Source organism: Pezoporus occidentalis, unplaced genomic scaffold (genome assembly GCF_034315485.1).
Source record: "Pezoporus occidentalis ecotype Australia unplaced genomic scaffold, CSIRO_AGI_Poc_V1 ctg106, whole genome shotgun sequence".
NCBI classification, from domain to species: Eukaryota; Metazoa; Chordata; class Aves; order Psittaciformes; family Psittacidae; genus Pezoporus; species Pezoporus occidentalis.
The window spans coordinates 1,019,025-1,032,095 of NW_026912843.1; the positions used below are offsets into that span (position 1 = coordinate 1,019,025).

Consider the following 13,071-nt stretch of genomic DNA (forward strand, 5'->3'; position numbering starts at 1 on the left):
AGGCCTCTTCAGTCTTGGATTGTTTTCCTGTACTGTGGCTTTGAAAAGTTTTTTTTCTGGCAAATTTTCTCTGCAGTGAGAGTTCAAGAAGTTTTGACTGGGATCGCTCAGTGTGGAGATGCAGAGGATTTGACTCATGATTTGGACTGCTTGGGAGTGCCATTGGTTTAGTTCATTTTGATGTACCTTGAGACTTACTGCGAGATGTTCTTTCAGTTCCTTTCACTGCACTTGTCCTTTCAGAGAGCTACAAAAAGCTCTTGAGGCACTAGAATTAGTTCTTTTGAGGACTTGCACTGCTTCTTTTCCTGCAGAATTGCTTTGATTTCTCTGGGCCATCTGGGTACATTTGACAAGTTTTGAAGGGCTATTAACGTCCATTTTCTCCTCAAAAGTTGAAGCACTAGACTTAAAATTGCTGTTATTTTTAGAAACATGTATTTATCCTCTTGAATAGCTGGAAGCTCAGCAGTAGCTAAAACTTTCTGATGATGGAGCCTGAGAAGTTAAACTGCTAGAATAAGCTTTTTTTTATCATCTCTAATAAGGATGTACTGATATATAAAATCAGTAAAACCATACGTCTATGTAGACAAATTCAGTGCAGGTATCAATTCTTTGTGAGCAAATCATTTCCTCTTGGAGGTCATTTTCCAGAGAGCCCTGGTTTACATAAACAGACTTGATGATTTAATAAAAACTGCCTTGGATTTTAGCAGCTGTGTTATTCCCAGAGAGATCACTTTTCATGTGGTTTTGGTATTCAATTACTTCTGTGCTGAAAACGTTGCTTCATCAGTGCACATATTTCCTTACAGTAGAAACACGGCCTCTGTTTACTTTGCTAACTTTCTCTTTATTAGCATAAGAGTTTGTCACCCTGTATTATCTGCAAATCTGATGCTAATACTTTGAAATGACAAATCCAATTACAGTTTAATTGTAGTCTTTATGTTGGTTGTTTCGTTGCTGCTGTTGGTTTTATTTTGAATGCATTGATTTAACATAATTTCATCCTGATCTGTGTCAGATTTACTGTAGATCTAAACTTTTAGCATAGAATTGTCTTTTCTGACATGATTGAATTTGCTGGTACCTTATCTATTTTCCTCTTTCTTTTGTCAGCATTCTCCTTCTTGTCACTATAACTCTTGAAATAGGGAATTAGGAATTTAACAAGAATCCTGTACATCCTTACACCATCCAGTTGGTATAAGCTGGATGACTTGAGAGAAGCTGCTAATGATCTGCATGTTTAGAGAATAGATTCCATTTCATTTTGACTCACAGTCGTGACTTCATTTCTCTGTTTTTGAAGCTGAAGAGCCCAGACGTCCAAGCAGGCAGCTATTCCTTACCCAGAATTGTCCTAAACAGGCTGCATGCCAAAGAAGCTTCCTGCAGGCAGTTGTTCAGGAATTTTGGGATGGTCGCAGCAGTAGGAAACCAGTCTATTTTTGTTCTGGGCCTGATTTTCTTTGTATGATTTCCCCCTCTGTCTTATTCTGGTTCTGCACAAGCACATGCTAGAATGGAAAGTATCTCTTTTTAGAGCAAACAGCACTGCACTGCCCTGGCAGTTGAGTAGTGAGTTTTAGGAGCAGTGTAAGCTCTTCTGATGGGAGAGTCCAAGTTCTATAGTATAGATATTTATTTGTAGTAACTGTTTTCCTTACAAGAATCTGTTAATTAAGCTATCTGAGTGGTTCTGATCCTCTGCTACCTAATCCTTGCAGGCAACTGGCTAAAGCCCTAAAACATGAATATTAAAGTATGTATCTATCTTAATGCAAAACTGCCAGTGTTTAGATTTTAGTGAGGGTAATGGAAATTTTCCTATTATTGCTTCTCCATCCTCTTTGTGTGTCATGGCATGAACCAGGAGACCTCATAGGTTCAGAGTTTAATGTCTGAAAAAGATCACTGCTGCTAAGCACTTGGCTATGCAGCTGCCCATTCTGTTTCTGCATGTTGCTCACAGACTGTTTCCTCCAGAGGCCAGATTTATTGTCCATGTGCTAGAAGATAACTTGTTTGCCTCAAAGAGATTTCTCTCCTTCCCCTACTAAATTTGTTCTGATGTGTAATTATCTCCACTATCAAAACAATAAAGCAGGAGACACTATGATCAGGAATGGCATTCTAGGCACTATGTTACGGTTTCTGTTTTCAGTCAGGATATTTCCCTACCCTTGCAGATGTTTTCCCTTTTTAACATCCCAGGAATACATTAAACACTTTTGCTGTGACGTTTACTAAGTGCCTGTGTTGCGTAAGTTATTCATGACTATTTCAGTTTGGAAATCTATCGTCATGTAGACATAACAGTGCTTTTATTGTTCTCATCTGCTAACTGCTTTGCATGCATTTTTGCTTTAAATGGCTCCAATCAGTTCTGATAGTAGCCTGCACTGTTCAGTAACTTCTTTTAGTTGGGATAACTTTTATTCCAGCAAGACCCTTTGTCTTTGCCCTACCTGCATTGTGGAAGGACTTCATAAGTTACATTCTCCCAGTAACAGCATATTACACCATCTGTCAAGGAAATTCTTTAATCTTTTTACATTATACACTTCTCAGTTCAAGCATGTGTTGATGTTAGAGAGGTGTGAATCATGGGGGTGAGAGGAAAGCCTTAGTCTTTCCTGTGCTAAACCAAGTGAACTCTTGCACAGCTTGCAGAAAAGATGGAGGAAATGGGGTAAATGTTTGTCCTTCAGGAATGAACGCTGCAAAAATGTAAAAGAATGTTTAAAAAGAGTTATTTATGTAGCTGTGCTGTAACGTTCAGTCTGTGTAATTGAGTTGGCTTACAACTTCCCTTATTTCCTGAATTTGCATATGTTAAAATTAGACACCTCTATGTACAGTGCAGCCTCTGTATTAATATTGGATAGATTCATTCAGACTTAAAGAATGCATCATTAATATCCTGAGGCATATTTTCAGCATACTGAGCTAAATATAATGCTTTTCTTAGGGTGGCAGAGAAATTTGTTTTATAAGTGACTTACAGAATGTATCACTTTTGGTTTTCCTCTTTGAAGAAAAATGCCCTGTTAGGTGGGGTAGCAGAAGGGGGCAGTATCTCACCCATGACTTTGTCAATCTCAGGCAGACTTCTCTGGATATAAATTTTAATTCAGTGAGAGGAGTTAAATAACATTTTCAAAATGAGTTATGGTGAAGGTGGTTTTACTGCTGGCTGCCTGAAAGATAGAACCATAGAATCACAGAATGATTTCTGTTGGAAAGGACCTTAAGATCATCCAGTTCCAACCCCCTGCCATGGGCAGGGACACCTCACCCTAGACCATGTCGCCCAGGGCTCTGTCCAGCCTGGCACTGAACACTGTCCCCTCTCCTCCCCATGGCAGGGGATTGGAACAGAATGATCATAAGGTCCTTTCCAATGCAAACTGTTCTATGATTCTAAGTAAAAGGATGCTAAACGAAGGAAGCTGTGATATGTACTAAGAATGCCACATCACACCCTAAGAAATGGTGACCATGGTAATGTGACCATTGTGCTGGAATTTTGTTCCCTTAGAGGAGGGCAAATATCATCAAGGGCCCTAGGAATCTTAAAAGTATCATTAACTTTAAACATCACTCTGTTTTGTGAACAGAGGGAAGGCTGTGGGATCAGCAGTGTAGTCAGCTTGGTGTGTTGGAGAAGGTGTGGAGGTGTCTGTACAGAACCCCACTGATTAAATGCTTAAGAAGATTTCTTGAGAGAAGGAGGGAAGGAGAAAAAATAACAAAGGACATACAACACCCTGAAACTTGGTTTATTCCCACTTCCCTTTGCTCTAGAAAATCAGCAGTCCTGTTGTCACTACTTTTGGTTTTGGAACAGTAAAGCTGCTGAACTAAGAATCCCTTTCTAGCAGTAAGTAACACACTTCTGCCCTTCAGAGAAGAAAACAAATGATTTTGTTATTCTGTATTTCTGTCATGTGGTGAATTTAAGTGTTCCCTCATGTTTAAATGAAATTGCATGGTGGTGTGCACTGATGTGGCAGCGCACCATGTTAGATGGTAGAGCTAAGGCTATGTTGCAGAGAATCCAGAATTCAGTCCAAGAAGCAGCTGCTGTGGCTAACTGGTCCATGGTATTGACTAGTTTCCTTATCTCCAAGTTAAACATTATTAAAAGAGGTAAAAATGCGTTAACAGTGGTTGTTCAGTGATCTTAAATGTGTGCGAGATGCTATTCTAAGCAGTTGTAAGTGGAAGAAAGAATGGTTAACGAAGTCCATCCTGAATAGAACTATTGTCTGCACTAAAAGTGAAAAGACACATATAGTATAGTTTCTGTACCATCAGTAAAATGAATTTTCACATTTTTAAGTGTAAAATACTGGGTTTGAGGGGAAGATTAAACCTGCCATTGTTAAAAACGGTGACTGATGTTTCTGACGGGTTGTATTTCTGTACCATTTAAATTCTGTGGGTCTTGGAGGTTTTTTGGTTTTGTTTCCCAGTATTTCTTCTTCCTTCAATTTTAACTACAGTTAATTAATTTTAACTACAGTTTAGTAAATGACTATCAATCAGTAAGAGATGGCATCACCACAAGTTTCTGGTATTGACATGGTCAATATCTGACTTTGTCTAGAATACCATTTTTACTTCTTCTAATGGCAGCCTTATGCTACCTTGTCATCTCTCTGTGCAGCTGTTGCAGAATTCGTTCTGTGTCAGTAAAAACAAACCCAAACTAAAACACTCCGACTTAAAATTAACTGCTGGCAGACTCTCACATAAGACTTGCAAAGCCAAAGGTGGTGAATACTGAAGTGGATAAAAGTAGGAGCATTACAGTATGCGGTGATGGTGTGGTGATGATGTTCATCCTCCCACTGCTGAGTGTAGGACCAATTCAGATCTCATCCTGGAGGTTTCTTTCTGGAACTCCAAAGGCCAGTTGTTGAGATGAGTAGTTTGTAATTGTTCTTTTTACTCTCATAAGGTTTTTTGCATACTTGCAACCTGAGCCCTTCTATTCCCTTATTTATTGTTCAGCTATTCCAAGGATTCAGTGTATATTCCTCACAGAACACACGAACACAGTGTGCTTCATGTCTGCCTTGTATGCTTCGAGATTTTTATTTGGAAGCTGAGGAATCACTTTAAGTGTCCAGCTGGAACTTCTCCTATTCTTTAATATTAGTGACCAGGAAAAGAGTTGTTTAATATGTTGATGTATTTAGTGCAATAATTGAGAAAAAAGTGTTTGTTCTTATCACTTCCATGCAAAGAAGGTTAATGGTCTGAGTGTATGTAAGAAAAACTTGAACCAATGTGAAAAATCAAGTCTCAATCACATGAATACGAATTTTCAGGCCAGAATATGGTCCAAAACACTCATTTGTCAAAATCATCAGTGCAAATAAGTACTTCACATTGATACAGTGCAGCACTGTGTGCAGTTCGCAGTTTCAGCCACAATTCTATCTCTGCACGTTAAAAAGGAATGCCAACATGCAACAGTGAGAAATTAGAACTCCATCCATATTCTGCTCTTCGATGGCCAGGTCTTGTAAGAGTTATCTCATGGAACTGGGTGAGGATGTGGGAGTCTCATTATTCCGCCCCCTCCCCAAATAGATTTTGCTTTATTATAATCTCATATTTAAATCCTGCTAAAATGTTAAATTGTGGTATTTAGATGATATATAGTTTACTTGGGTTTGAATTACCCTTTTAATCTCATTACTCCCATCTCAGGGATGGCTACTACATATTTTCTCAGATATTTTTTTTAGTGCCTTCCTATTTTTAACTGTAGCAGTTTTTCTTTGGGTGCTCTTCTGCATTCTTCTCATTGCAGTCTTTGACAGCAGTCTGTCTATATGTATTCCTCTTTTATTTGATTAAACTTAACAAATTTTCAGCCTTACTTTATTGGGCAACTGTTCTTTGGTTTGCAAATGCCCATGTAGGCATTTTTGGAGAGTGTAAGTTTAACCTTTATTCAGTCTTTCCACATTTTTACAGTATTGCCTGTACCTGTGTCTTTGCAGAAGTACTTCTGGTTATGAAATTGGAAAAAAAAAATTGAAGGAAATGGAGTTAAAGATGGTAAAATGACTGAAACTGATGAAATCCATTAAATACGAGTGGTTTGGGGAAAATGCTGCTTTTCTTCCAGTGCTGTTTTGCATAGGTATTGTAGCATAATAAAAACCTCTCTTTCAAATAGTCTACAAAATCTGGATTTTTGAGCTAGAGATCTGGATTTAGGAGCTACTGAGCAGCTGCGATTTGTGTTGAAGGCAGTAATGGGTTTGGGTGCTTAGTGTCTGGCAGATCTTGCCTTATTGTTGAAGCACTGATGGCAGGGGACAGCTGATGGCAGGTTGGAATAAATGACTTCCTATGTATTACCCAGTCATTACTGGCTTTTTGCTTGCTGAAGTCAACACATCAGAGATGGCCCACTCCAGGCTTTGTAGATCAACCTGTGGAGACAGCCAAAATGGTACTGAGTGTGAGGCAGCTGCTTTTCTGTGAGAACTTCAGGGAGTGGGGAAGTGACCTTGCTTCACTCCCAGCACTGGGGGTTGTCTGCGGAAAAGGGTGCTGTTTCTGACTGCTACTTCAAGGCAAAACTGAGCGTTCAGCACATGGGGAACAAACATGATCCAGCCACAACTTGTCAGTAACCTTCAGTGTGACTGGGGACAAAGCATGGCTTTCTGCAATTGCTGTACAATAGAGAGTGACTAATGCCAGGATGAACTGGAGCCAAGAATGTTGTAACTGCCGATGAGCTAATCAGCATAAATTTTGGACAGGAAGCAGAATGGGGATAAATAAAGTTGTAAATATCTGTCCAGTGTAAAATGTGGAGCGAGCAAGGGATGGCTGTGAGGTGACTGAAGGATGTACCCATGTATGGAGAGGTCAGGACAGATGATCTAATGATGTTGTCTGCTTGAAACTCTCTTGTTCCTGCATTCCCAGTATCCACTCTCCCTCTCCCTTGCCTTAACTTGTGTTTACTAATGCTTTGAGGTGGGGAATGCTTTAAACTTGTACACCATCCAGTAGAAAGCTCTTATATTGACTGTAGTCTGAAGATGTTATTTTGTTTAAAATTAGTTGGGAGAAATATTTTAGAAAGGGAAGAGTGGCAAAAATGAAGCTCTCGGTTTTGTCTGTAGTGTTTGTCTATCACATCAGGAAAAATGGTTACTTGTGTGCACAGCACATCAAGGTTCTTGCAGGAGAGCACAGGATGCATGCCTGAGAAGACCATGCTTAAATTTACATCTCTTAAATTTCCAAGAGCTCTTCTTTCCTCCTTTTCATTAGTCAAAAAAAGAAACTGGAAAGACCTAAGCTAAAAAAATCTTGTCAAGTCCTTTCAGGGCCTCTTCTTCAGTAAGTTAATAATCCGTTTTCTGTCCATTGCAACTCAGAATCAGTGTAAGTAATGGCAACAAACAAAGCACATCTGTATCACTGCATTCCTGCTCTAAATTAAACCAGTAGTCTGTTTTGTTTCTTAAATGAATTTTCAGCTTTTTGCACTGGGATTACTGAGGGGTTTATACTGATTTGCTTTAATTTTAATGCTGATTACGGGAAGGCTTGGAGACAGTTGTGTCTGCAGAGGGTGTTTTAATTATTTGGATATGAGCCAAAAATTTGGACAAGGCCTTTCTTGGCTTGTGTTTTGTAACCTTGCAGCGTTTTCTGAATAGCCTTCTTCAGCATGCACCTGCAAGACAGCTTGCCTCACACCTTTGCTTTATGGTCTTGTTCTCTATCATGTCCGAATGCCCAATTCTGAATGGCCATTTGTAGACACGTTTTAGATAGTTGGAGTATTGTCAAAAGATGAAGTGTCTTAAAAGTCATCTTTGTGCTCATGTAGCATTGTCGGACTTCTCCGTGCCAGTGTCATGAACTGAGTCCCTGGGAAATCAGTGCTCTTCAGGAAAGTTCAGTTTTGTCGCATGCTTTTGCATAAGTGTATTACAGGATCACCTTATTAGGCTTTTCTTTACAACTTTTTAGGACCAAATGGTCATAAAAATCAAGAAATGAATGAAAAGACAAGAGTCTAGGAGCTGAGGGTCTTCTTAAGGAAACCAGAGTTACGAGTCTCATGACAAAATTGGGAACATGAGCAGTGCTGCCTGTGCAGCTGCCTACACCTAAGATCCCAATGGCTCATGTGCCTCATCATGTTCTCGCTTAGAAGGATTCTTCACAGTGTTGTAGTCTTTCACTAAACTTCCTGTTTTAATAGCAGATACATTGAGCTTTGAAGGTTGAACTGGCAAGACTTTTACATGTCTTCCTTTGTTTCCAAGCAGCTGTTGAAACTGAAATGGTTCTTTCCAACATGCTAACACCCACAGTAGTCTGTTCATTGTGCAATGCCTGTGATAACTGGATAGTTAGCAGTGTGCAGTAACATATCTAGGCATGTAAAATTCCTGACTAGAATATTGAATTTGGTGGAGTTTCTGACTCTCCAATGTTTAGTGAAGGTCTGTCCCCTTAGGGGGAAGCTAGGGTAGGGAAGGCAAGTGAGCTGTCCTTCTGGAGTGGAAAGAGCTTAAAGCCAGGAGGCATAAAACACAGCAGCCTCGTTGTTCTGGCGGCAGGCTATACCCGTATGTCTTCTTGAGTGTAATCAATAAATGTGGTAGCAGTAATTTCTTATTTTCCTGGAAAGTAAATGCCACTGTTTGGAGCTCTGCAGATGCTAACTGCTTAGAAAACAAAAAACACTAACTCAAATGGAAGTACTGGGAAAAGATTAAAAACTCTGTGACAGAAATGAGGCATAAAATGTGAGCCAGTTTCACATCAGTGCCCAGGTTCTCGGGATTTGGAGTTTGAGGTTTGTATATTGACTTAACCAGAAACTAACTTTTATGCTATAAAGCAATCCTGGAGCCAGAGTCTTTTTCTGAATGTCTTTCTACCCAGCAATTGAGACTTCTTTGTGCAGAATGCTGTTAAAAAGGGATGTAACACCAAGGCTGCACATCTGTTTCTTGTTTCAAAACGAGTTCTTTTACTCTAAGCCTCTATTTTATTTTTCCTCCTACCATGAGACTTGTTTTATTTTCCTTCAGTAAACAGACAAGAATAAAGATTGGTAATAAAATGAGTTACTGTGTATCACTTACACGAAGAGCTTTAGCAATACATTAATTTGTCCCTGGTGTGACTATTTGATAGGCATCTCATCTGTAGTAAGGTTGTACTCTGTTCCCTGCTCTCTTCATAACATTTGCATATCCCATATTTTTTACCTCTGGGAAGAGAGGTTAAATTCTTGTCCCTGCTTTTCTTTGATATGCTGCAGTACTTTAGAATAAGACTACAGTTTCAGTATACTGTGAACGACAATGTAGCTGCATCACTCCAGAGATGTCTCATAAGCTCCCTAATGTGGTTCCAACAAATGAAAGCAATAGCAACACGTTTGCTAATGCCGATAGCTTTGAGGATTATATACAAGAAGAGCTGTGAACATCATCCAGGTTTGTCAGTTGATGTCTGAATGCAGTGTTTCAGAGGGAGCCAGATGCGAGGGACTTCTGCACATCTGGTTGCTTTATTAGAGTTTTGGAGCAGTATAGTCATTAAATGTATGTGTGTATACACAGTGCAGTTTCACTACATAATGGAATGGAGGACTTACCTCGGGTGGAATGCTGAAGTTGTCCAGTTCTCTACATTGCACTGTGAGCAGTCAGATGAGCTTGTCTTGGTGTGTTTATCTCGGGAAGAAAAACCCAAAGATATGCTCTTGTGTGGGTTTTAAGTCTTTTTTTTTTCCTTTCCTTTTTTTCTCTTTTAATTTCTGATGAGGTGCGTGGGTCACTGGACAAATCCACAAAACCCCATGTATTGCAAAATAAGTGAGCCTGGTGGTAGCCGAGCAGGATATAAATGGCCAGTGGTAGAACTGGGGACAAAAAGAGGAAAACAGTGGATATTGAGTGCATTGCTCAATCATACGTTCCTTCTACTTTCTTGCTACCTGCTTTCACAGAACTTGCAGAGTCGTCTTTGACATTTTTCTCTTTCCTCAATCTCCATCACACTTGATTGAAATCTAATGTTAATGTTTGATCGAAATGGGCAATGGATTCAGCCTTAAGCAGGTGAAGTTCAGGTTAGATACAAGGAAGAAGTTCTTCACTGTGAGGGTGGTGAGGCACTGAAACAGGCTGTCCAAAGAAGTGGTAAATGCTCCATCCCTGACAGCATTCAAGGACAGTTTGAACAGAGCCCTGGGTGACATGGTCTAGTGTGAGGTGTCCCTGCCCATGGCAAGGGGTTTGGAACTGGATGATCTTAAAGTCCTTTCCAGCCCAAACCATTGTATGATTTTATGAAATCAGCCTGTGAAATAGTCATTTAAGCTATGTCTATATGAAATAAAATTTGTCATGGTTAGGGGTTTGAGAGGAGCATAAGTTAAAACCTTCCTCACAATTCTTGTGCAAGTCTGTAAGATTCTCACAACAGAAGATAAATAGGGAAAATCAGAGTAGGAAAATAAAAAGGCCTTTGAGATACAGTGGTCTCAGACCCATGAATCTCTGGAGACTGGGAGGATGTTGGACTTGGACACTTACTCGGAGAACTTTTCGTCTGTCCCAGCATGGTTCTTTCCCTTAACTGATGCATTGGAACAGTCTTTTACTGTGTTTTGTGTAACTCGAATGCTCCTTTCATGACTTTGCAGCTAAGTTTTTCTACTTGCCGTGTTGTCTGTCTTGTTACTAGCTTAAAAATATGTTTAAACCAGAAAATCTTAAACCTCACGTCTCTCATGCCTCTCATACCTCTTCCTTTCCGCGCCTTCAAAATTGAGCTGGGAGAAGTGGTGGTTCTTGTCTCCATAATTTTTACCTGTTTACAATATAAAGTCATTTTCTGAGTGTTCAGAAAGATTGCACTTCTATTTTGTAAGCAAAATACGATGATGATGAATCACATTCAGGACATTAAAACCCTTTTCTGTTTGTTTCTTTGACAGGTCCTTGACCAGTATGAACGAGAAGGGTTTAATTTCCTAGCTAAAGTTTTTAATTCTTCACATTCCTTCTTAGAAGACTTGACGGGTCTGACTTTATTACACCAGGAGACACAGGCTGCTGAGGTAAGAAATGCAATTAGGATAATAAGAATAAAGAGATGGTAGTAAAGTGCACTTGGTTTTATGCTCAGCTGTATAACCATGTGATTAAATGAATCACTGATAGCATCAGCAGTGGTGCTTGATTTACAGGATGATTTACACAAGCCACATGGATAATCTATCCAGTAAGATAAGATGTGTCCTTTTAATGTTACAGAATAAGAAATACTGTTGGATGTGAGAGATCATTCTTTTTGTAAGAACAGATGATGTGATGCAGGTTGGCAGCCAGTTAGAAATGTGCAGCACTATTGTTATTATTCATTTTATTGTTGTCCCATTTTGTGAAATACAGAAATATTTAAGTAACAGTTGTTGCTTGACAGTTCTGAGTGTGTTATCACGAGAGCTCCTGTCTGTTAGGCTGTTCCTGTGGCAGTGTAAACTGCAGTTTGTGCAAGCATTACAAGTGTACAGGTGCTGACTGTAGGTAGCCACAGTCTTTACACAGGTTCCTACATAGGTTAGATATTATCTTCACTTGCTTTAACTTCTTATGTCTGAGTTGTTAAGAATTGCTTTTAAGTAAACCAAGTGAACCTATGTTATGTGTTGTAAGGAAGTCAGGGATCTTTTTAGTTCAATCTGAAATGTTATTATTATACTGCCTGATGGATTATTATGTGGGGAAAGCAATGCTGTTTATTTCTCTACTTACAGAAGTTGTAATGTGGAATGAAATTGGGGTATGTTTTGCTCTCATGGGTGATAACCCTGTCTAAAGACTTGTGATACTGAGTTTGTTCCATAAAAAATGAAACAGCTATCTGCCTTACTATTGTATTTGAGCAGTAATGTGTAATCCTTCCTCCGTCTGCAAATGTCTGTGCTGTTCTACATCTGTAATTGAATTTGGTGGAGTCATATCACGTAGATGTTTCTAAAGTTGGCTTTGAACTCTTTTTAACTCTCCTGTTGCGTTCTGCCACTGCTGACTCTGAAAGAGGTGGTTTTGTTGTCTTCCACTCTGCATGATCTGGGGCAGTTCTTAAAACTTTGAGGTGCATAAGAGAGTGCTTTCAGTTATTTTCTGCTGAATTATTCCTGTCTTTTGAGCTCATTTTTCTCATGCAGGGCAGATTGTGTCATTTATATTGCTGAGTTTTAAAACTGTGAAATGGTTTTTCAGGTTTCTGGCTGCTTTTGAGCTGCTGTTGGCAGAATATATTCTCTAAAATGGAGACATTAGATTTATGAAGAGCAGTGCTCTTGGGATTGGTTTAGGATATTCTTGATTCTTGGATTTCTAAAAACAGCAACAAAAGTAGTGAGAGAGGTTTCATAAGACAGGTATGGCCCATGTGTGATCATTCTGTTGAGAAGTTACTTGCCTCTCTGCACTCAGACTCTTCAAAGAGATTTTGTGGATAATTGCTGGGTTTGGTGACCATCAAAATAACTCCTAATAACTGAAGATTTTCCTTTCCTCCTAGCTAGGAAAATTTGACCAGTGCTGTTGCTCCACTGTAAAGAAAATGGACTTGTAAAATTACATGTCACCCAACCTTAAGTTTGCTACAGCAGCAGCATAATTATATCACAATTCTGCGTATGAAATAAGTGATATTAAGTACCTGATAGGGAAATCTGGTCTGAAACTACTCAATCTTCTTTTAAAGGGATCACTCCTAAAATGTCGATTCATTGAGAGTGTTTAACAGCATGCTTTGCATAGAATATTTTGTTGTTGTCAGAAGAGCAGGAGGTTTTGTCATACTGGTCTTATGCTTCAGCATATTGCATGTTAAGTTAAATCACACACTTACCCTTCCTGGTTTTTTTAATTCACCTAACAAATGCTTAGCTGCCTTCATGATGTGTGTACAAAAGGGCTTTAATGAGCTAAATACTAAACTAATTCTATAAAATAGCTTCTGAGTTGCTTA

The 13,071-nt window shown here is 39.2% G+C and overlaps 1 protein-coding gene across 2 annotated transcripts in view; it reads left to right on the forward strand.

Annotated features, from left to right (window-relative positions):
• The window catches only part of ATG7 (autophagy related 7), a 91,000-nt gene that overhangs the window by 26,191 nt on the left and 51,738 nt on the right, over positions 1-13,071 (forward strand). For both annotated transcript variants that reach the window (XM_062620253.1, XM_062620245.1), the window contains exon 18: positions 11,024-11,146. In XM_062620253.1, coding sequence (XP_062476237.1) covers positions 11,024-11,146 — 123 coding nt within the window. The remainder of the gene's footprint in view (positions 1-11,023; positions 11,147-13,071) is intronic.